The sequence below is a fragment of the Trichosurus vulpecula genome, chromosome 3 (assembly GCF_011100635.1).
Source record: "Trichosurus vulpecula isolate mTriVul1 chromosome 3, mTriVul1.pri, whole genome shotgun sequence".
NCBI classification, from domain to species: Eukaryota; Metazoa; Chordata; class Mammalia; order Diprotodontia; family Phalangeridae; genus Trichosurus; species Trichosurus vulpecula.
Window position 1 is genome coordinate 16521673 of NC_050575.1, and position 25764 is coordinate 16547436.

The following is a 25764-nucleotide window of genomic DNA, read 5'->3' on the forward strand; positions in this document are numbered from 1 at the left end:
AAAAACCTATAAAAAATGGCTCTGAACCAATTCTAGAATGGCAGAACCCACAAAACAGCAGAGGGAAGCAGGGCTCCAGCCCAGGACAGCCTGGATGGTCTCTGGGTGAGGTCTATCCCACACGGAGCTGGGAGCTGGGAACGGGGTGGAGCAGAGTCCAGCGTGGGCAGCGTGGACCATCCAGACCAGAAGCCGGGCGGAGGGGGCCCTAGCGCCCTGAATCAGTGAGCTGCAGCAGTTACCAAACTCCTTAACCCACAAACACCAAAGACTGCGGAGAAGGTTAGTGGGAAAAGATGTGGGAGTAGAAAGAGTTCGTGGTTCGGCTTCCAGCCCCGGGGGCAGCTACAGCTGTTGTTACTTCCGGCACCAGGCCCACCTGGTGGGAGGAATTAAGTGGCGGATCAGAGCAGGAGTGCACAGCCTGCTGAAGATCTAAGCCCAGTCCGGGTTGGGGGTTGGGTAAGGAGCAGTGCTGGTGTGACAGAGCTGGCACCTCCCCCCCAAACGTGGAACATAGAACTCTCTAGTCTACAAGCAGTCATACCCCGCTGAAAAACTCAAAGGTCAAGTTAGTTGGCTGGGAATATGGCCAGGCAGCGAAAACGCACCGAGATTCAGTCTCAGACTTTGCATTCTTTCTTTGCTGACAAGGAAGACCAAAACATACAGACAGAAGAAATTAATAAAGTCAAAGAGCCTACAACAGAAACCTCCAAGAAAAACATGAACTGGTCCCAGGCCATGGAAGAGGTCAAAAAGGATTTGGAAAAGCAAGTTAGAGAAGTAGAGGAAAATTTGGGAAGAGAAATGAGAAGGATGCGAGAAAACCATGAAAAATAAGTCAATGACTTGCTAAAGGAGACCCAAAAAAATACTGAAAAATACACTGAAGAAAACAACACCTTAAAAAACAGACTAACTCAAATGGCAAAAGAGCTCCAAAAAGCCAATGAGGAGAAGAATGCCTTGAAAGGCAGAATTAGCCAAATGGAAAAGGAGGTCCAAAAGACCACTGAAGAAAATACTACTTTAAAAATTAGATTGGAGCAAGTGGAAGCTAGTGATTTTATGAGAAATCAAGATATTATAAAACAGAACCAAAGGAATGAAAAAATGGAAGATAATGTGAAATATCTCACTGGAAAAACCACTGACCTGGAAAACAGATCCAGGAGAGATAACTTAAAAATTATTGGACTACCTGAAAGCCATGACCAAAAAAAGAGCCTAGATATCATCTTTCAAGAAATTATCAAGGAGAACTGCCCTGATATTCTAGAGCCACAGGGCAAAATAGAAATTGAAAGAATCCATCGATCACCTCCTCAAATAGATCCCCAAAAGAAATCTCCCAGGAATATTGTCACCAAATTCCAGAGCTCCCAGATCAAGGAGAAAATACTGCAAGCAGCCAGAAAGAAACAATTTGAGTATTGTGGAAACCCAATCAGAATAACCCAAGATCTGGCAGCCTCTACATTAAGAGATCGAAGGGCTTGGAATACGATATTCCGGAGGTCAATGGAGCTAGGATTAAAACCTAGAATCACCTACCCACCAAAACTGAGTATCATGCTCCAAGGCAAAATATAGACTTTCAATAAAATAGAGGACTTTCAAGCTTTCTCAGTGAAAAGACCAGAACTGAATAGAAAATTTGACTTTCAAACACAAGAATCAAGAGAAGCATGAAAAGGTAATCAAGAAAAAGAACAAGAAAAAGAAATTGCAAGGGACTTACTAAAGGTGAACTGTTTTGTTGACATTCCTACATGGAAAGATGATGTGTATGATTCATGAGACCTCAGTATTAGGGTAGCTGAAGGGAATATGCATACATATATGTTTATGCATATATATGGGTGAATGTGTATGTATGTATATATCTATGTGTGTATGTATATATATATATATATATATAGAGAGAGAGAGAGAGAGAGAGAGAGAGAGAAAGAGAGAGAGGGAGAGAGCGGACACAGGGTGAGTTGAAGATGAAGGGAAGATATCTAAAAGAAATAAAATCAAATTAAGGGATGAGAGAGGAACATACTGAGAGAGGGAGATAAGGAGAGATAGAATGGGATGGATTATCTCCCATAAAGGTGGCAAGAGGAAGCAGTTTTGTGGGAGGAGGGGAGAGGGCGGATGAGGGGGAATGAGTGAACATTGCTCTCATCAGATTTGGCCTAAGGAGGGAAAACCATACATACCCAATTGGGAATCTTACCCCACAGAAAAGAAGAGGGAAGAAGATAAAAAAAAATGGGGGGGATGATGGAGGGGAGGGCAGATGGGGGTGGAGGTAGTCAAAAACAAACACTTTGGAAAGGGGACAGGGTCAAGGGAGAAAATTCAATAAAGGGGGATGGGTTGGGAAGGAGCAAAATATAGTTAGTCTTTCACAACATGAGTATTGTGGAAGGGTTATACGTAATGATTCACATGTGTCCTATGTTGAATTGCTTGACTTCTTAGGGAGGGTGGGTGGGAAGGGAAGAGGGGAGAAAATTTGGAACTCAAAGTTTTAAAAACAGATGTTCAAAAACAAACAAAAATGTTTTTGCATGCAACAAGAAAATAAGATACACAGGCAATGGGGCGTAAAAATTTATCTTGCCCTACAAGAAAGGAAGGGAAAAGGGGATGGGAGGGGAGTGGGGTGACAGAGGGGAGCACTGACTGGGGAACAGGGCAACCAGAATATATGCCATCTTGGAGTGGGGGGGAGGGTAGAAATGGGGAAAAAATTTGTAATCCAAACTCTTGTGAAAATCAATGCTGAAAACTAAATATGTTAAATAAATTTTAAAAAATTTAAAAAAAAAATTGCAAGGGTGGCAAGCATGATCTCAGAGAAAGCAAAAGCAAAAAAGATTCTAACTGAAAGAGATAAGGAAGGAAAATACATCTTACTAAAAGGTATCATAATGAAAAATACTATCGATAGAACTGATGGGAGTCTGAATACAGATCGAAATATACTTTTTTAACTTTATTTTTCTTGGGTTTTTATTCTGCTGTGTTTTCTTTTACAATATGACTAATATGAAAATATATACTACATGACTACATATGTATAACCTATATCAAATTGTTTGCCTTCTCAATGAGGGGGGTGGGGTGGTAGGAAGAAAATATGGAACTCAGTTTTTAAAACAAATTTTGAAAGTTGTTTTTATATGTAATTGGAGGAAAATAAAATAGTAAATACAGAAGAATATAAAAGGTACCACAGACAATGAAGTAACATAAATACTAAACATATATGCACCAAATAGTATAGTATCCAAATTTTTAAAGAAGTTAAATGAGTTACACGAAGAAATAGACAATAAAACTATACTAGTAGGGGGCCTCAACTTTCCCCTATCAGAACTAGATATATTTATATAACCAAAATATAAACAAGAAAGAAGTTAAGAAGTTGAATAGAATAGTATAAAAATTAGATATGACAGACCTCTGGAGAAATCTGAATGGGAATAGAAAGGAATACACATTTTCTCAGTGTTGCTGAGAAAATGCTACATGGCAAATACACAAAAATTCTCCATGTATTAGGGCATAAAAACTTCACAATCAAATGCAATCAAAGCAGAAAACGTAAATGCATCTTTTAAAACGTATCTTTTCAGATCATAATACAAAAAAAATTACACTCAATAAAAGCATGTGGAAATACAGATTAAGAATCAACTGGAAACTAAACAATCTAATTCTGAAGAATGACACTACATTTCAAGAAATTATTAAGGAAAATTGCCCTAAAAGTTTTAGAATGAATGAGTAAAACAGAAATAGAAAAAAAAATTCCATCGATTAACACCCGAAAGATATCCCGAGAAGAAAACTCACAGGAACATCATAGCTAAGTTTCGAAGCTCCCAGGCCAAGGAGAAAATACTACAAGCAACTAAAAAATAAATTCAATTTAAATACTGTGGAGCTACAGCCAAGCTAACACAGACTTAGCATCTTCTACATTAAAAGACCAAAGGAGGGGGGATGATAGAAGGGAGGGTAGATGGGGGTGGAGGTAATCAAAAACAAACACTTTCAAAAAGGGACAGGGTCAAGGGAGAAAACTGGATAGAGGGGGATAGGTTAGGAAGGAGCAAAATATAGTTAGTCTTTCACGACATGAGTATTGTGGAAGGGTTATACATAATGATACACATGTGGCCTATGTTGAATTGCTTGACTTCTTAGGGAGGGTGGGTGAGAAGGGAAGAGGGGAGAGAATTTGGAACTCAAAGTTTTAAAAACAGATGTTCAAAAACAAAAAAAAAAAAAGTTTTTGCATGCAACTAGTAAATAAGATACACAGGCTTATCTTGCCTTACAAGAAAGGAAGGGAAAAGGGGATGGGAGGGGAGCGGGTGACAGAAGGAAGGGCTGACTGGGGAACAGGGCAACCAGAATATATGCCATCTTGGAATGGGGGGGAGGGTAGAAATGGGGAAAAAATTTGTAATTCAAACTCTTGTGAAAATTAATGCTGAAAACTAAATAAAAAAAATTAAAAAAAAAAGACCAAAGGACATGGAACAATATATTCCAAAGAACAAAGAATCTGGGTTACAACTAAGAATAGCTTATACATTAAAGCTATGCATGTTATCATGAATGGGGGCGGAGAATGGACGTTTAATAAGCTAAAGGTATCTATGAAGAAAAGACCAGAACTGAATGGAAAATCTGACCTACTAGAGTCAGGAGAAATAAAAGAAGGTAAACAATAAAGACCAATAATAGAGGATTTAATAAGGTCAAAACCTTTACTTTTTATGTGGAAAAACATTACCTGTAACTCTTAAGAACGTTATCATTACTTGGGTGGTTTGAAAGAATATGCATAAATAGAAGGCTTGGGGTTGAGTTGAGTCTGATAGGAGGATCCTAAAAAATCAAACTGGGTAGGGAGAGGTAAAATGGAGCAATTATTTCATACAAATGGAAGAAAAGTTACAGTGGTGGCAGAAGGGGGTGGAGGACTGGTAGTGCTAGAACCTTATTCTTATCAGAATGGGGTTAAAAAGAGAATAACATATACATCTGGAAGGGTACAAACGTCTTCCTAATTTATAGAGAAATGAGAGAGCAAGAAGACAGGATAAGGGAGGGACTTTAAGAAGGGTGTACAGATTAAGAAATAGAGTAAGGAGAGAGGATATGGTGGTGGGGGGGAACTCTTAAGAAGGGTGGGCAATTTAAGGAATAGGAGAGTAAGGAGAAAAGTTAAGTCAGAGATTCTTAAAAGGAGAAGAAGCTAAGGGAGGGACTCTTAGAAGGGTGGGTAGATTAAGGAATAGGAGGGTAAGGGAGGAATTCTTACAAGGGATGCAGTTTAGAGAGGTAGTGGTTAGAAAATTAGACATTTGAGGAGGGATAGGGTAAAAAGAGAGGGGGAGAAGGATAAAAAGTGATGAACAATGGGATGGAGGGAAATGCACAATTAGTAATTATAACTTTGAATGTGAATGGGATGAACTCACCCACAAAACAGAGATAGATAGCAGAATGGATTAAAAAAACCAGAATCAGACAATATGTTATTTATAAGAAACACATTTAAAAATGAGAGATACACACAGAGTAAAAATAAAGGGCTGGAGGAGAATTTATTAAGCTTCAGCTGATGCAAAAAAAGCAGGGGTAGCAATCATCATCTCAGACAAAGTTAAAGCTAAAATAGATTTAATTAAGAGATAAACACAAAACTACATTATGATAAAAGGTACCATATGTAGCCAAGATCAGAAGGAAAGCAGAAAATTGGGGGGAAATGGTTTTATAGACAGTTTCTCAGATAAAGGTCTCATATCTCAAATATACAGAAAACACTGTCAAATGTGTAAGAATACGAGTCATTCCCAAACTGATAAATGGTCAAAGGATCTGAACAAGCAATTTTTTGGTGAAAAAATCAAAACTATACAATAGGCATATGAAAAACATTCCAAATCACTATGGATTAGAGAAATGAAAATTAAAACAACTTTGAGATACAATCTCACACCTATCAGATTGGCTAAACTGAAAGAAGGGAAAAATGACAAATATTGGAGGGGATGTGGAAAAACTGGGACACTAATACAGTGCTGATAGAACTGTGAACTGATCCAACAATTCTGGAGAGCAATCTGGAATTACACCCAGAAAGTTATAAAACTGCATACCCTCTGACCCAGCAATACCACTATAGGTCTGTTTTCCAAGGTGATTAGGAAAAGGAAAAGAATCTATATGTTCTAAAATAATTACAGCAGTTCTCTTTGTGATGGCAAAGAACTGGAAATCAAGGAGATGCCCATCAACTGAGGAATGACTGAACAAGGTGTGGCACATGATCGTGATGGAATACTACCGTGCTATAAGAAATTATGAGCTGGTTGATTTTAGAAAAACATGGAAAGGCTTGAGTGAAATAGTGAAAAGTGAAATGAGCAGAACCAAGAGAACACTGAATACAGTAATAGCAATAGTGTTCAAAGAATAACTGTGAAGAATCAAGTTATTGGGAGTACTGTAAGTACTCAAATCAACTATGAAGAACCTATGAAGGAAGCTGCTATCCACCTCCAAAGAACTGATAAATAGAAGTATGCATAGTTTGCTTTTACATATATTTATAAACATGGGTCAAATGGTGGCTTTCTCTAGTGTGGGGTAGGGAGGGAGGGAGGAAGGGAGATGGTTCAGAATTTAAAATGTGCAAAAATAGATAAAATTAATTTTTTAAAAACTGCTGAGTCCTCAACTTTAATCACTATTATTACCTTTTAGTAAGAGATAACCCAGCTTAAATTTCACAAGAGCAAATGTACACTTTGCATTTTGAGGCAGTGGCTATCTTCAGTCAGTATTTTGACATATTGACATCTCTCAGGAAGAAACAAAGATGAACTTAAACTAATAATTTATTATCTTTTACAGACTATATGGTGTGCTCAAGGACCCTGCTTAAAACCCTGGACTTTCCATCCCTATAGAGAAAATCTCTCCTTATATAGATCTTTTCTGCACAGGGATACTCTGTCTAAAGTAGTTCCTGGTTGTTTAAAAACACATTAGATAAAATAGTTTTAGAGCATAATCAGTTTGACAGGGACAAGACATAATCAATAGAAAATATTAGCACTTTAAGTTTTACACAGCACTTTCCTTGTAAATAACCTTTGGAAGGCAGGCAATATAAATATAATTATCTTCATTCTGCAGATGAAGAAACTGGGTTCAGAGGTTAAGTGATCTACCCTGAGTCATGCACTGAGCGTCAGAGCTGGAATATGAACAGAGGTCATTCTGGCCTTCCAAAGCCTAGCACTCTTTATATACCATAGTTTCAAATATTTGGTTTAATGGTATTAGTGGGAGAGGGAGGAATATTAATCCGGGTTGCCACGTGTGGGATATGCCTGTATTGATTTAGTGACCCAAGATCTAAGCCTGGAATTCTGGTCACTTATTCCTTTGTTGCTATGTCTACTCATTGTTCCAATACCTATAATTCCAGCATCCACGATCTCTTTCCTTATTGCATCAACACATGCTTCACTCTGGTCTTAGATGAAGACAAGGCCCTCCTCCTTCATGCGGCAAACCCCTCCCAGCTTCTCCAGGAAATTGCTTGGATTATCATCCCCACTCTCTTATCTTCTACTCCTCTACTTCTGTTGGCTCCTTCCCTATGGTCTGCAAACATGTCCCTACCTCTCCCATCTGTAAAAACCTTCACTTGATCTAACCAGCCCCACTAGCTATCATCCCTTGGGAGAATTATATATAGTAGGTATCTCCACTGCCTCTTCTCTCAGTCTCTTATAAACCCTTTGCAGTCTGGCTCATCATAGAACAGAAATACCTCTCTCCAAAACTACCATCAATCTCTTAGATGCTATATCTAATGACCTTTATCTGACAATGTCAATCACCTCCTTGTGGACACTCTCTCCTCTCTAGGTTTTCATCCTAGTTCTCCTCCTGCTGTCTGTCTGATTCCTCAGTCTCCTTTACTGGTTCTTGTAACAGCAAGCACCCTGGCACACCCAGGAAGGACTGCTAGCACAGGTTCTTTGATCTGCTTTTCTAAAGGAAAGGCAACTTTTAAGGGGATCAACCATCTTACTTTAATCAAGCATATAAAATACAAGCAGGGAAAGATCATCCACTTCTTCAAGGGAAAGTTCTCCTGAACATGGAGAAAATACAAGCAGAGAAATTAGCACAGAGATCAACAGACAGGGCTCCAACTGTCTGAACAAAGTAATATGACCACCTACATACACCACCAGATCAATGGAGCATCAATATCTGAGTGGGGGGCAGGGGTGTCCAGGGACTCAAAAGGTCCTTCTCATGAACAAGCTCCTCAAAGCAAAATCTCACCTCAGAATATATATAAACTTTTGACCAATAGGCTCAGAGTCAGAAGGCATCACAACCCTCCTGACTCAATGCCTAATTAGCTTAGTACCAAAAGCCTTCCTACAAGCAAGCTTCCCCTAAGGCAAGTTCCTCCTAGGCAAGTTCCTCCCCCAATGGGTTCTATGTGACTCAGGATGTATCACAGCTGTGAGCTGGGCCAGAGCTCAAAGCAGCAAGACATTATGACTGGAATACCTGTGAATAGAGCTGAGAATATGGCCCCTATTCCAGGAAAAAAGGGGACACATGTGGTCACATAGGCCTATTAATGGACAGGGAAGATCTTCCTATTCCATTAACATTACAGTTCTTCATCCAAGTCACTCCTTCTAACCATGGCTGTCCCCCAACGGCTCTGTCTGTGACTACCTTCTCTTTCCACTTTATCCAGGGTTCTTAACCCTTTTCTATATGTTATGGAACCCCTTTAAGCAGTCTGTTGAGGCATGTGGAACTGTCCACAGAATGCTTTTCAATGCACAAAATAAAACGTATAGGATTACAAAGAAATTGAAATTGAAATGTAATTGAAATACAGTCATCAAAATAGTTTTAAAAACAAGTTCAAGAATCCTAAGAGCCCCTACTCTATACTAAAGTATTGGGTCATCTCACTAGTTCCCTTATCTGATGAAAAGCTGTTGGCTTCCCAAACTGTGACCTCCAGTCCTTTGACCCCTTAATTCTCTCATCACTCTGCACTAGTTATACTCTTCTCCTTACACCATCTTAGTAAAAACTCCTTAATAAACAACTCACTATCCCATTCATCATAGAAGCCCTTCCAAAGCTTTTCATCCTTCCTTGAGTTTCCCATGGTTCCCACCACCTCCTACCCTTTCAGCTAAGATCCTTACTTCATATTTTACTGAAAAAAAATCAAGAATTTGCCAAGAGTTCTCTCTTCTTCCCTCCTCCTCATTTTATATCACTTAGGTCACAAACCCACTAACCTTGAATGTCCCACAAGGCTCTGTCCTGGGCCTTCTTCTCTTCTTCCTCTATACTATTATACTTGGTAATCACATCAGTTCCCATATATTCAATCATCATCTCTGTGCCAATAACTCTCAAATCTACTTATTGAGCCACAAGCTCTTTTCTGACCTCCAGCCTCACATCCCCAGTTAGATATCTCAAACTGGATGTCCTATAGACATGGAAGGCTCCGAAGGAAAGTATGGGAGAGAAGAGGTATTAGACCAACTACCAAACTGGAGGTCTACAGAGCTGTGGTGCTGACCCCATTGCTGTATGCCTGTGACACCTGGACAGCCTACCAGCACCATGCCAGGAAACTGAATTGCTTCCATTTAAATTGTCTTAGGAAGATTCTGAAGATCACCTGGCAGGATAAGGTACCAGACACTGATGTCCTTGCTCGAACTAAACTGCCAAGCAATCAAACTCTGCTTCAGAGAGCGCAACTCTGATGGGCCAGCCACGTTGTTCTAACGCAAAATGTATGCTTGCCAAAAAGACTATTTATGGAGAACTCACACAGGGCAAGTATTCACATGGTGGTCAGAAGAAGCGATACAAGGACACTCTCAAGAACTTTGGAATTGACTGTGTGACATGGGAGACACTGGCACAGGACCGCTCAGCATGGCATGCCCACATCAGAGAAGGTGCTGTGCTCTATGAGCAAAGCAAAATTGAAATAGCTCAAAGGAAACACAGGATGCAAAAACTTAGAGTATCCACCCCAGATGTTCACACAGACTATTTGTGCCCAACCTGTAGTAGACCATTCTGAGCTCATATGGGTCTGATCAGCCACAGTCAGACACACTGAAACTTGACTCTTGCATAGTGATATCATTTTGGTCCTCTTCAAGAATGAAGAACAACAACCAACTGACACCTATAGACATTTCAAAGTTAACATGTCCAAAACTGAACTCATTCTCTTTCATCCCAAACCCTTCCACCTTCCAAACTTTCCTGTTACTGTTGAGGGTACCACCATCCTTCCAGTTCCCCCAGGCTTGAAAACTAGCTATCATCCTCAACTCCTTACTATCTCTCACCCCTATATATCCAATTTATTGGCAAGTCCTGTCAATTTCACCTTTGCAACATACCTCAAATACACCCATCCTTTTATACTACTACAACCCTAGGACAGGTACTCATCTCCTCACACCTGGACTATTTGCACAAGTCTTCCTACTCCAATCCATCCCCCATTTGGCCATCAAAGTGATTTCCTACAGTGCTATTTTGACTGTCACACATACAGCCATTGTTTCCTACTGCCCCCAGGATCAAATATAAAATCTTCTATTTAGCATTCGAAGTCCTTCATAACCTACCCCCTCCCATCATCTTTACAGTCTTATTGTGCCTTATACCTCCCACCCTGCACTTCCACATAATCTTCATTTCAATGACACTGGTCTCCTTGCTATTCCTCAAATAAGAATTTCATCTTTCAGCTGCAGGCATTTTCACTGGCCATCCTGATTGTCTGGAATGCTCTCCCTCCTCATCTCAGTTTCCTGGTTCTCTGGCTTCCTCCAAGTCCCAGCAAAAATCCCACCTTCTACAGGAATTCATCTTAATTCTAGTGCCTTATCTCTGTTGATTACTTCCTATTTATCCTTCATTTAAATTGCTTGTACATGATTGCTTATAAGTTGTCTCCTCCATTAGATTGTGAGCTCCCTGAGGGCAGGACTATCTTTTACCCTTCTTTGTATCCTATCATTTAACACACAGTAGGCAATTAATAACATTAAATGACTGACTGACTTCTATGTAGATCACTCCCAGATCTATGTATCTTGCTACTAAGCTATAGATACACATCTCCAGCAGCCTTTTGGACATTTCAAACTACATTCCCCTAGGTGTCTCAAATTCAACATATCATACCTACACAACTTGGCAAGTAGGTAGGGGCCAAAATTAAAATAGGCTAAACTTCTTCAGGCCACAGATAGGTTTTTAGCAGCTCACTTTCCAAGTAAAGGCATAATTAATGATCAAACTATTTCACAAATAAACCATATTTTAAAAATGGGAAATTTCAATTCATATCAATTAATTACATTTATTACAGCAGAGTTGCTAAGACCAGAGCCAATGGTATGGGCGTTGAGTTCTAGTCAATCATGAATTCAGCCAATCAGAGACCTGAGTTCTAGCCAATCGGATGCCCGCTGGGACTGTGTAAAAGGAGAATACAGAATTGGAGAGGAGCACAATTGAAGAGGAGAAGATAACTGAAGAGGAACAGAATTGAGAGCAGCAGAACTGAGAAGAAGACATTGAGGCAGCAGACTTCAAGAGGGCGCTGAAGAACAGACATTGAGAGAACCAGCATCAACAGAGCTGTAGAAGAGTTAGGATTTGTGAGTGATTGTTTACGGGAAGGCCTTAGCAGGGGGAAAGTTACAGGATGACTTGATTCCTTGCTCTAATACTGTGTTATAATCTCCTTGTTACTACACTGAAGTGGGCTTACTGGTTTTGGAATATAATTGCTCAGTTTCAAATTTCCAAATCCCTAGGGTCTCCCCTCTGTAGCTTTGGTTCCCAGCTTTCACGGAGTCCAGCTCCTTTAGCCCATTCCTTTGCTAGGGAGGAATAAGATAAATCCTCCCACCCTGGGATATTCATCTCTTCCTCTGAAGTCCTACTTCTAAATAGAGATTTTATACCCTGCGATCCCCTCCTGGTCGCCAAATATATCAGTAAGGCAAGATTCATGACCTCAAGGATTTTTATTTATCATGAAATCATATTAATGTTAAAAAATTACTTTGCTAGTAGTGCAAGTTTTAATACATTTTTCAGGTTTTCTTACTGTTTACGTATGTTTTGACTTGATCTTCCATTTCTTTTTATCAGCCATTTTACACAGTCACCCCCAAAACTTTAACGTCAGAACCAAAAAATCTCCACAGCAACTGCTCATATACAAAAAAATACTGAACTGAGGGTCTGACCTTGGAGAGAGCACCAGACACTCATGTAACTTGCAGGGGGAGGGGGCAGCTGCGCAGAGAGGAAGGGGAAGAAGCCCTTGAGTTGTTGCTGCTCATCCCATAGCAGACGTCAGCTGCATTGGTGCATGGCTGCACTCACTTTGTCCCCGTTCAACACCAGTAATGACCAAAAACACAGCAAAAAGATAGGACTCTCACTTCGCTCAGACTAAAGACAGACAAACAATGATTGGTTGCCATGGATCACATAATGAACAGCAGAGAGTAGACAATGGCGACTCACCTGCCAAGTTACACGACAGGCACAACAGTGACGAGTGGAAGCCAGCGGGTTAAGTGGGACACTGAAAAGCACTCATTACATCTTTACCTACTTTTACATCCTCCACAATTTTTGAGGGCTACCCAAAATCCTTTGGTAGATGCTGGCCCTCCCTCAATGTCTGCTGTCTCAATGTCTTCTTGATGTGCGCTCCTGGGGGCTCTCTTTTTATACAGTCCTAGCCGGCATCAGATTGACTAGAACTCAGTGCACATACCACTGGCTCTGGTCTCAGCAACAACCCTTAGGGAGTTCATGCCCACATAGGCTTAACTAGCAAAAGGGTGTGGGCCTGCCTCTAACCAGACCTCCCTTTTTTGGCCCCACCTGAGGCCTATTCAATGGGTGGGAAAGATCTTTCACTTACTGATTGGCCTTACACCTTGTCTCCTTGACTTTCTTCAAGACTCAGCTCCAGTCCTTCAGCAGGAGGCTTTCCTGGTTCTCCCCAACTGCTGGGACCTTGTCTTCTCTACCTAGCCATTTACCAAGGATCACCTAGGAACTATATGAATAAAACTACAAAACACTTTTTTGAAATAATGAAGATCCAACTAATTGGAGAAATATTAATTTTTCATGGGCAGATCAAACAAATATAATAAGAACTACCTAAATTAATGACAGTATTACCTAAATTAATTTAACTATTCAGTGCCAGACCAATCAAACTACCAAAGGATAACTTTATGGAGCTAGAAAAAATAATCACAAAATTTATCTAGATCAGGCTTGCACGACCTGAAGCATGCCAAAGAATTTTGGGAGGCCCACAAAAAAGGTAGAGGCTCTACATTTTGCACAGGCCGCCTGCAATCCTTTAGCATACCGCAAGCAGCCCAGGGCCACAAGCGGACCATGTGCCACAGGTTGCGCGGGCCTTATCTAGAGGAACAAAAACTCAAGAATCTCAAGGGAAATGATGGACAAAGGCAGTTGAGGAGTACGAGGTTGCAAACTAAACTACAAAGCAGCTAAGTGGCACAGTGTTAGATGTGGAGTCAAGAAGACCTGAGTTCAAATTCAGCCTCGGATACTTACTAGCTGTATGACCCTGGTTAAGTCACTTAACCACTGCCTGCCTCAGTTTCCTCATCTGTAAAATGGAGGTAAAAATAGCACCTACCTCCCAGGGTTGTTGTGAGGATCAAGTGAGATAATGTTGGTAAAGCATTTTGTAAACCATAAAGGTCTATGTAAATGGCGGCTAATTATTATTAATCATCAATACTCTTGGGTACTAGCTAAAAACAAAGGATTGATTAGTAGACAAATTAGATAAAAACAACACACAGGAACAAAAGAACCTAGTAGACTGGCATTTGATAAACCCAATGGTCTCACCTATTGGGGTAAAGATTCACTATTAGACAAAAATTTCTGGGAAATAGTCTGACAGAAATTAGATTTAGCCTAATTTTGTACAAATGTCTGTACAAAATCCAGTTCTAGATGTCTAATAGAGAGCTGGATACTTCTGAGTCTGGAGGTGAGGAAAAAGATTAGGGCTGGACATATAGATCTCATGGGAAACAAGGTGGCGGATAGAAACAGCGGATAGAGTACCAGGCCTAGACTCAGGAAGACCTGAGTTCAAATCTAGCCTCAGATATTCACTAGCTGTGTAACCCTGAGCAAGTCACTTAAGCCTGTTTGCCTCAGTTTCCTCATCTGTAAGATGAGCTAGAGAAGGAGATGGCAAACCATTCCAGTATCTCTGCCAAGAAAACCTCAGAGGGGGTCACAAAGTGTCAGACACAACTAAAACAAGTGAACAGCAGCAACATACAGATCTAAGAATCACCTCCACAGAGATAATGAATTCCAGGGCTACTGACAAGATCATCATGTGAAATAACATAGAGGGAGAAGAAAAGAGAGACCAGGACAGAACAGAGGCTTGATGGATACCCACAGTGGGCAGGAATGACCTGGATGAAGACTGAGCAAAAAAGACGGAGAAGCAGCAGTTGTGCATGTAGGAGGCCAACCAAGACAGAGAAGTGCCATGAAAATCTAGAGAGAAGAGAATGTCAAAGAGAAGAGGGTGATTGAATGGATCAAAAGCCAGGAAGGATGAGGACTGAGAAAAGGACATCTAGGAGATAACTGAAAATTTTGGAGAAAGCAGTTATAGTAAAAAGCAGCAAGATGTAGAAGATCATTGAACTTTTAAGTCAGGAGAACTGAGCTTCAGTCCTAGCTCCGCTACTTGCAAATCGTGTGATATTGCATAGGTCACACATGTTGAGGTTTAGTTTCCTTAAAATAGAGATAATACGCATAATCTTTGGCCTTTAGGAGCCAAAAAGCAATCTGTTCATTATCTACATTATGAGTTGCTGTGGAGAAAGTGCTTTGTAAATATAAAGTACTAAAAAATTATGAGCTATTCATTACATCAATAACAAGACCAGCAGGCTCCCTAAATCGCTCATACTAATTTTGTTTTAAGGTTAGGAACCTATGCAAAGAGTAAACCTGAATCAGTAAAGCAAAACTGAGAATTCCCAGCATGAGAAATGCAGGTGTTGAACTTTAGAGTCTTGAATAATGTGACTCACTGTCAGATCACCACCAATCAGTTCTATGGGTTTGTGAGTCAGGTTAGTCTAGAAAGCTAGTGTAGGCTAGCCAAGAACCAAGACCTAAAATCACAGACTCTCAGAGCTAGAAAGGGGTTCGGAGGTGACCTAGTCTGACCCAAAGCATTTTCTTTACAGCATTCCCAACAAACAACCTCTGCCTGAAATACCCCTAATGAGGGAAAGCTCAACTCTACAAGTCAACCAATTCCATTTTTTAGAGATTTCTGATTGTAAGGAAGTTGAAGGAGGGGATAAAAGGAAGGAGGGATTCCAAAAGCAGGAATCAGCTGCAAAAAGCAAGAAACCAGGCAAACACAAATATGTAGGTAATACAATTACAATTCTGTTTGGAGCTAAATGTAGGAGAAATATTACATAAAATAAAAGAGCAATAATCTCAAAATTGAAATGGCATTCCAACAAAGATCTTATTAGAGATCAAAACATAGGTATATTTAACATTTTAAGGAAGGATATTGTTACATTCTCAATTTTCTAGAAAAACTTGGAAAAGCTCAAAATTCTTACCAAAATAATTGCTGTTCTCCTACCCTGTGGAATGTCATCCTTCCCTTCTCCCACTTAGCAAGCGAAATCTTTCAAGGCCCAAGTTCAAGTTCCCTGTTCCTCTAGGAAGCCTTCTCTAACTACTGTGACTCACAATGATCTCTTCCTCCTCTGAACTTCTATTGTATTCATAGCTAGAATCACAAGGTCTAGCAATTAGAATCGTGTTAGGGTTACAGATCATCTAATAGAATTCCTTCATTATATAGTTGGAGAAACTGAGGCCCTGAAAGAAGAAATGATCTTGCCCAGGTACAGCAAATCAGTAGCAGAGGTAGTTTTATACTTCAGGATTTCTGACTGAATCAAGTGCTCCTCCCTCTACATCACAAGTGCAAGTGTCTACCATTTGGACATTTTTTAGCTTTGTATCAATCAGATTATACACATATTAAGGGCAAGAACCAAATCTTACACTTTCTTCCTATTCCTCAAAATTCCTCCACATTTAGCACATTACTAGATACTCTACTTATTGAGTGACTGTTCCCCTATTTCATCATTGATTCATCCTCTAACTTCAAATATATCCAATAATCTAAGAGGCTGGTAAACAAACACAAGAGAAAAACCATTCTTGGTAAAACAGCAAGGACTGACTCGTTATAATACAATGTCATCATCATCAATAAACGTACGAGTGCTTATTATGTGTCAGTTACAAAAAAGTACTGGGCATAGTTCCTGCCTTAGAAGTACTCACAATCTAGTTAGGGATATAGGTGATAGATAGATAGATAGATAGATAGATAGATAGATACAGAGATACAGAGATACAGAGATACAGACATAGAGAGACAGATAGAGAGATAGACGACAGATAGACAGAGATAGAGAGAGATAGAGAGGGGGAGAGAGAAAGAGAGAGAGAGAGAGAGATGATAATGTGAGGTCGTGTATGCTATCAATGACGGGCAGAGTCAGTAGTGCTATAGGGAATTCAGAGAAAGAAATAATCAAGGGCTGGGGTAGTCAAGGAAGGCTTCATGGAGGAGATAAGACTTGAATTGAACCTTGAAGGAGGGGCCAGACTTAGACAAGCAGAGAAGATGGCTGCCAAGCTATGAAATTCTCCATTTTCTACAGTCTGTTTAGGTCAGGCCTGCACAACCTGCATGCCAAAGGATTTCAGGTGGCCTGTGGAAAATGAAGAGGATGGTTTCCTCTGCATTTTTTGAAGGCTGCCTGAAATCCTTTGGGGGGGCCACAGGTTATGCAGGCCTGGTCTAGATGGAGAAAGATGTTTCAGATTAAATTTCTCTAATTAGACACATTCCCTTACCTTTGGGAGTTAAAAATTTTTAATTCAAAAATAAATTGCTTTGAATATTTGTGTATATATTATTGCACAAATTCTCCCTTGCGCCTGAGTTTTGAGAATTAACTATTTAATGTGTGTGCTTAAGAAATGCAGACTATCAATCAGCTAGGTTAACAGTAAAAAGATATTACAAACTAAATTAATAAAAAAGTGTGTTTTTTTTCCTTTTTATTTATTTTTTTTAATTTATTTTTGTTTTTAGTTTACAACAGACGGTTCTACAGAAATGGGGATGATATGGACTTCATAACAACCTGGAAAAACCTACAAAACAGTGTTTTTAAATTGTATACTTTGTCATATTATACATTAGATATAAATGCACAAAAATATTCTAAATCATATATAGCATATGTGACATGTTTAAATGTAATGTACTATAACACCTCATTTTTCTGACACTTCTAAGGAATAAGGTGTCTCACACAAGGGGACTTTCAGATAAATGGGACTTACACCTTTAAGCATAAAACATTTAGAATTTTAATAATTTTAAATGAAAATCTTCTTTTACCCCACTTCCCTACCTTCTTAGAGTATGTTAAGCATAATGTAATCTTTTTTATAATAATCGTTATCATAAATATTAATTACTGCATTTTATCTTGGAGGCAACTGAGCTGTATAAGGTGCTCTGTCCCTTATGCTAAAGGGTTCTGGACTGCTGTGCTTTTTAAATTCGTTTTTTAAAGTTGTATTATTAGGCAGTCAGTTGTCCCTTCCTGTGCCTTTGCCTGGCTCCAGGCATACTCTCCCCTTCCTGGTTCTAATATGCCAAAAAAACAGACAACCAAACTTGTTAAAATTAGAGTAAATCTACTCTGAAGAAGGGTCTGAGAAGCTCGCCTAGGACATCATGGTCTTATTAACATCTGCTTTGGATCCTCTGATGGTTTATCTGCTTCCTTTCAGTTTGAAATCATAATCACAGCATTTCAAGTTGCTGAATAAGAAATTTCCAGTGAGTGAGTACAATGTCACTGTACTACACATTAATTATCGCTACCATTCTAAAATAACAATTCTCAAAAACTAAAGTGTTTCAACATATGTAAATAGGTCTAACAACTCTATATTTTAAAATAGGTCTTTAGATCGGCTTTCAAGTTAGTCAACGTACCTCGTATTAGCTCATAAATATTCATGTCCATAAGTTCACATATTAGTGCAAGAGAACCAGTTTTTCTGTCACTGAAGAAAAAAGCATTTTTTATTCTGTTTTCTCCTCATCAGGAAGTATACTCAAATCTTCATTTCATTTCTAAATATAGTTTGTAAACATAAGGCACTCCTACACATTGTACAAAGACAACAGCTTAGTGGTTAAAAGGGAAAGTTTGGTTTTAAATCAATATTTATAAACAGACAAAATTAAGTTGAAATAATAGTAAGAATTTAGTTCAAGGCAGAATTCTAAAAGTCTTTTCTCATATAAATAACATAATATCTCAAGGACACCTAACAGGCAGATAGGCTGTGCTTTGCAAAAACAAAATCAACAACATGCAAAATGAAGAGAAAATCCCAATAGGAGGGGTCTGCTAAGTGAGAAAAACAAAAGAAAATTTAAAAAACATTCCAATTCAAAACACTAACTCTTGGACAGCATGAAGTGAATAGAGCACTGGACTCATAACTGAAAAAACCTGGGTTCAAGGATCCCAGTTCTGCCACTGACTGAATCTCAGCTTCTTTACTGGTCAAATATTGAAAATGATATTTTCCTACCTCTCTGCCTGCCTGCCCCACAGGGCAAGGAACGCACCTGGTGAACTCTAAGGCACTAAGTAAATATAAGCTGTTATCATTATCACTGTATACATGGAGAGAAGGTTTTACTATGGCTTAGCTATCAACACTTACCTATAAAACTGTTTTGAGAAATGAGAAAAGAATGGAATCATAAATGAGCCACAGCAAAATTAGGAGGAAGACAACAACTGTTCAGCAATGCCTGGCTTCACCTTAATTCCAATTCTCCTTGAAATGGATGGATGGAGATACTCAAACAATTTTTTCTGCATTACCCCAAACCCACCTGAGGGGCATTTGAGCTTCAAAAAAAATTTTTTAAGGATCCTTGCGAGTGGTCCATTGTCAGTCTAGGGCAAATGAAACTGATTTACTCAAAATAGTTAATGATAGCCAAGGATAAATGTCACTTAAAAAGAGATTTCTAGGTGAGTTTTCTGCTGGGTTTTAAGGACCAAGATTTTGGTGCTTAGTTGGAGCCAGGCTGCTGAATTTAAGAATACTTTCTATCAATACACTGACTGAAGTAGTTCACAGAAAATTAAAGACAGAATCCTTGAGGTGACAATTCTGTAGCTGTCTGTAGAGTTCCATTTGGACCTATCAAACTAGGAATTTCACAGTTATAAAACTGGACCCTAAGGAGATGTTATATACTGCAGGTCTGGCTACTAGGTAAACTTTAAAACAATCATCTTGTAATTGGAATTAAATAAAAATTCCTCTGAAATTACAGGACTTTATCAGGAAAGGTTATTAGACACCATTAATGTATTAAACAAATGGCATAAAGGAAATAGAAAGGTCTTGCCTTTGAAATAACTTTACAATATTTTCCCATTAAGTCATCAATGAACTACTAGATTGTAAACTATATGACTTCAGGGAGTCTGTCTTAATTTAGTTGTCTTCATATCACCACCTCCAGTGCTGAGCAGTGTTTCTGTATACAGGAGGCTCTTAATATATGTTGCATGAAGAAATAAATGTGTGAATTCAAATTTCAAAACATGTTCCTTTGCGCCAAAGTCATTCACCAACTTTCTACCACTGACCTATATATTTTTTTCATACAATCTAGTTACTTTCCTTAGGTTTTCTTTTTTAATATGTTCTCCTCATGAAGTGAATTCCAGGCCTGGAAGTCAGAAATCCTGTGTGCTCATTAAATGTCCAAATAAAATGGAGTTTAAGTTAAGAAAAAAGACATGATTTTTTTTTTCTGAGCAGCCAAAAGAAGTTTAAAATCTTGACATAAACTTTATTTTCTGTTAAAGAAAGATTAAATAACAAGCATCAAAATATAGAAAACTTAAAAAAAATTATACTTACAAGACAACTTCATGCAATGTAAGAATATTTGGGTGTGGATTCAGACGCCTCAGTGCTTGTATTTCTCGTAGATTATTCACTTGTTCAATGCTATTTATAGGTAAAAAACACTACAATTTAAAACTTAGATTTGTTTTTTAAACAGTACATTTTAATATACAGGATCACAACTGTAAAAAAAAAAAAAGACAGCTGCTTCTGGCACAAAAACTATATTCTAAATTCTGTTATAATAGCTGTAGTTTAAAAATGGTTAAATAAACTGATCTTCACCATTAACCCCTGAAAATCAAGGCTTATGTAGCTTTGAATAGATGCTAAGTTCAGCCCTGGTTACACTCTCAGAAGAATTTTTTGGCTTTTTTTTTTTTTTTGCATAAATGAGACACAGAGACAGAGATAGAGAAAAAAGCAGAGATGAAGATACTTCCTGAAGATCAATTCTTTGGTTTACTTTAGAATTATCTAACATTTTCTTTAAAATTTGACACTGAACATCATTACAAATTAAATTTATTTAGTAACTACTTATGTTAAAACTAATTTTGATGCATAAAATATCATAACACTTTTAAAATATCAGTCTCTGTAAATCCTCATCAGAACTCTTTGTCCTTTCTCATTTTCTGTATCTACTTATCCTTCTGGTTCTGTTTTGCTTTGAATTATTTCATAAAGCCTGTTTCAGATTTCCTCACAGTCCTCATACTTGTTTGTCTTAATATTATAATTTATTATAATTAATAATATAATTAATATTATAATTTTCTATTATATCAATATAACATAATTAATATAACTATTCCTCCATTTAGGTTATTTGCCCTTTTTTGCATTTGCATAGAACACTGCACTGAAAATCTTTAAGCAACTGTTCTGTTTTTATTCGCACTCCTCAACAATGCAATTACTGGATTATATGTTTATACTTATAACATTTATTGCACACTACAAGACTGTTAACCAAAAACAATCTCTAAGTCAATAATCCCCCAAATTTTCTATTTCACCAGCAGTGAGTGAATCTGTTTCTCCACAACCACATAAACATTCCATTTTGTTGCTTTTATTTACTTCTGCCAATCGTTTTAATTTGTATCTTTTACTATTAGGGATGAGTATTTTTTCAAGTAATTACTAATAATGTGCTTCCTCCTTTGAAAACTATTTCTTTCCTGGGACAATTTATACACTGTGAAATGGGAATTACCACTGTGGTTTATTTTTCTTATCCATTCTGCCCATTTTTTCATTTCACTACAGTATTTAATCATTCCATTTTTAATTATAAAGGTTATGCTTGTATTAGGCTCCATGTCTTTTGTCATACTCCTTTGATGTTAGTACTGAGATTTTTTCCTACAGACTCCCCCCAACACCCAGCCCCATTTGCCTGCCTTACTCCAAGTTCTTTTGAATTGACTAAAGTTGTTCGTTTCTCTTTCTTTTACTGTTTCCTGACCTTTTTACCGACAAGAGTGCATTCCTTCCTCATCTTTGCCACTCAGAATCCCTTGTATCACTTCCAGTCTCAGATCATAAGATCTTCTACATGAATCCTTTCTTTAGTTACCCAGCTACAAGCACTTTCCCCATAAAAACTAGCCTGTAATATATGCTGCCTCCTCCAGATTGCAAAATCCTTGAGGGAAAGGACTCATTTATTTACATCTTTGTAATCCCAGCAGCTAACAGAGTGCTTGGCACACAGGAGATGCTTAAAAAAATGCTTACTAAAGGTCAAATGAAATCAATTTCTCTCTCTCGGTTTGACCTTTCTTCTTCCCTGCTCAGTTAAATAAGTGATTCCAAATCCTTCCTCTTTGCCTTGCCTCCAAACCTTCAATTAAGTACTTTATTTTGCTGTTCCGTTTTCTAAGAAGTTTTTCTTTGCCCTCCTTGATACTTCTCTTCCAATCTATTCTGAATTCTGTGTTTTGATTCGTGGGCTACTTGTTCATTTATTCTCTTTATGTCCCTCATGAGGAGGAAGTCTCAGAAGTACCAAATTTAACCTACCTCTTCTATCCCATCTCTGTTATTGCCACTGTAGATCCTACCCAATCATCCCTAACTTCTAATATGCCTCACTCTGAGAAATATGAATTCATGAAACAAGCTGTTTTAGATAATATGGGAGTCCCATATTTTGAGGACCAGTCTTAACCTCTGCCCTCTGCCCTTGCCATTATTAAGCACTATTGCTAAAGGCATGTTATCATGTTTGGCTGAATGTCCCCACCACCACCACCACTTTGGGTGCTGGCTGCCCTTGAAAATTCATATATCCTCTCTCCTAGAGTGACATTTAATACGCAAATTGATCCCCAAGACAACAGCTTTATAAGGTCTCTCTCTAAAATGCAGAAATATGCCACTACCATAGGAATGTTCTGTAGTGGCACTTTTGCCAAAGAAAATTCTTTCTTTTGAACTAAGTTCATTCCTCATGTTTGGTACTTAAGAAGTTTTAATCTCATAACCAAAACAGAAAATGAAGAAGAAACAAATAATGGTACAGGCCATGAATCAGAAAATAATTCAGAATAAATTGGAAGTGAAGATAAAAAATGAGGACAAATCAAAGAAAAGCTTCTTGGAAAAGAAGACAGCAAAAGAAAACTAACTGAGAGGCTGACAGGGAAGTAGGAAGAGAAGATTTTTTTTAACAACTTGCTTAACTGAGCAGGGAAAGAAAAGGGGCAAAAAAGGGGTGAAATAAATTAATAAAGAAGATTAAAACAAGCATTTATTAAGTGCTCACTAGGTGTCAGATGCTGTGCTAAGCACGGGGAGCACATACAAAAAATATGAAATAATCCCTGTCCTCAAGGAGCTTATACTATTTTTGGAAGAAACAACATGTAATATACATAAATGTATACAAAAATAGATACAAGGTAATTTACTCCTTGGCACGAAAGTCCATCTTTTTTTCCACCAATATTCTCCTTCACTAAAATCCTAGTGAAAACATGGCCTGGCTTCTGAAAGGCCCTGCCAGCTACAGCAAAGCAAACCAAGCTGGAAAGGCAGGATTGAGTATGGCCTCATTGATGGGCAGTATGCCTGCTGTCTGAGGACCAAACTAGCTGTTTGGTTTTCACCTCAGAGTGACGAATTTTTTGGGCACAGAAAACTCCCAAAGAACATCTACTAAATCTTTATAGGGACTGCAACCTGTGTTGATGTAATAAGCATAGGATTTCAAAACTAATCTAGTTCAATCCCTACCAGAAAAAAAAAAGATACCTCCTACAACATCCCAACAGAAAAAAGAATGATGTGATTAGAGTCGGGGCTCCAAGTTCAAATATCAATTTTGCCACGTGTGACCATGGACAAATCAATCAACCTCTCTGGGCCTCAGTTTCTTTATCTGCAAAATGAGATATTGAACTAGATGACCTCTAAGATCCCTTTTACTTCTAAATCTACAGGGTGTTCCTAAAGTCTGGACACATAGGAAATGTGAAGTTATTGCATTGTGTTCACATGAATCTTGTGAAGCACATCAACCTTTGCATCACAAATGACAGCAATCATATTGAAGATGTTATTTGTTAATATTCCAATTAAATAAAAGGTTGTTGAAAATTTCATTCATTTCATTTCCTGAAAATATGCATTTTTGCCTATGTGTCCAGACTTTAGAAACAGCCTGTATGATCCTATTCCACAAAGTAGTAATTGGCTGTTGAAGAAAAAATGATAGGAATGGGAGGAGAAGAACACCAGGAATAATCTGATATGTACTCTAGATTTTAAAAGACTTTAGAAAAAGAATCAGGATGATCCCATGGCGTACTATTTAGCAAGGAAAAACAACCAATGTTAATATATGATGATACATAATAGTGAATAAACTGAACTGTTCAACTCCAATTATGCTTTTCTCTTCCAAGCAGAATAACCTCTGGATTAGAAAGTATAAAGGTAAGTGTCCACTCCAGATCCATTTAATCACCAGAAGGACTAGACATCTTGATTAGTCAACCAAAAGTACATTAAGTGTGGATAACTTTTTTTTCAATATGAATTTCAATTTTTGATTTGAATTTCAATCTCAAATTTTTCCATTTTCAATCTTTTTTCAATTTGAAAGGATCACTGGGACTTTGGGTCACTGGATGAAAGTAGATGATGCCACACAGAAAATATCTTGTATTTGGCTGACACATCTCAGGGCCTGTGTAACCCAGGTAGCCAGTTCATAATCACAGGCTTCAGGAGTAGCCCAGTCAAGTCGTAGTCAGTGCTAGTGATGAAGGACTTCTGAGAAGGAACTGCCCTGGGCAGGGATTAGGACAGAGGAGGATTAAGTTTTCTCTCCCCTACTATCCCTCCCTCCACCACTGACTAATTGATAACTTTAAAAGTCTGAGGTTATGGAGCTCCCACTGGCATTGATAGCAGTCGGGTGAGGAGCACAGCACCAAGGAGCAAACTGTGGTGGGGACCCAGCCCAGGTATGTCCTGCAGCAAGAGAAGAACTGGTCCAATGGCTTTGCCACATCTGAAAGTGACCCTACAAGATGAAATGTTTATAGTGGTTACTTTACATCTGAGCCCCTGTGCCCAAGGGCTAAGGTGGTGGAGAAGAGATGCCCATGCTTGGGGAGAGGGGAGATTTTGTTGTTGTTCTTACTATTTCTTTTCAGTAAATATCCATTTGTAAAAGTAAGTGGCATTATTAACTAATTGGATGATATTGGGATACTAACTACTGGTCACTGATATTGGGAGGTACAGTGAATTGGGGAGTTGAGCCAAAAGCATTAGGGGAGCTCAACACCATTCACGGGTAACCCAAGAGCCCTAATGGAGACATGCAGACAGCCAAGCTCTGACGACCCAATCTGCTAGCAGTACACCTATAGAGTAAATCCAGAGTTTCACTATAATAATATAAATGTTTAGTAGAAACATACTGTTCCCTGCAGATTAACCCAAGCAGCCTAGGAGTAGCAGTGCCCACTAGACCACTGGCTCTGCTTCCAATGAAGACCCTGAAGCCATCATTTCTGGAGGAGCAACCCATGTGGAGAAGGGACCTGCCATCCTTGTGACCATCCGCATCAAATGCTGACCTAATGCCACTAACAAGACTGGTAAATTAGTCTACCTTAAGCAACAAGCCACACTGAGGTGAAACAAGTGGCAGCATGGTCAAGTGGGTCAAAACAACTCAATGACTCTGGTGGAGACAGGCCAGGAGCTGGTTAAAGCTCCTGGAACAAGAGTTCCCCCAGACCACCAAGTGGGCTTTCAGCTAGGCCTCTGCTTTGCAGCCATCATTGAGAAGAGCACTTTTTGGAAAAGAGGCTCATCATTCCCACTACCACCATCAGTCACCACTAACTGGCAAGCAAGCACAAGAACCATAAGCATAGCAACTCTACCACCCCAACCCTCCCTCAGATTACCAGCCCTGCTTTTAGCCTCGACGTCAAACCACAAGGAAATAATCCCCTATGGAGATGTTCCCTGGCAATT

The 25764-nt window shown here is 38.7% G+C and overlaps 1 protein-coding gene across 1 annotated transcript in view; it reads right to left on the reverse strand.

The window, feature by feature from the left end:
* The window catches only part of MOK (MOK protein kinase), a 100943-nt gene that overhangs the window by 41074 nt on the left and 34105 nt on the right, over positions 1–25764 (reverse strand). The window contains exons 3-4 of the mRNA XM_036751075.1: positions 20269–20358; positions 18305–18375 (exon numbers count right to left, since the gene is read on the reverse strand). Of these exons, the coding sequence (XP_036606970.1) occupies positions 18305–18375; positions 20269–20358 (161 nt within the window). The remainder of the gene's footprint in view (positions 1–18304; positions 18376–20268; positions 20359–25764) is intronic.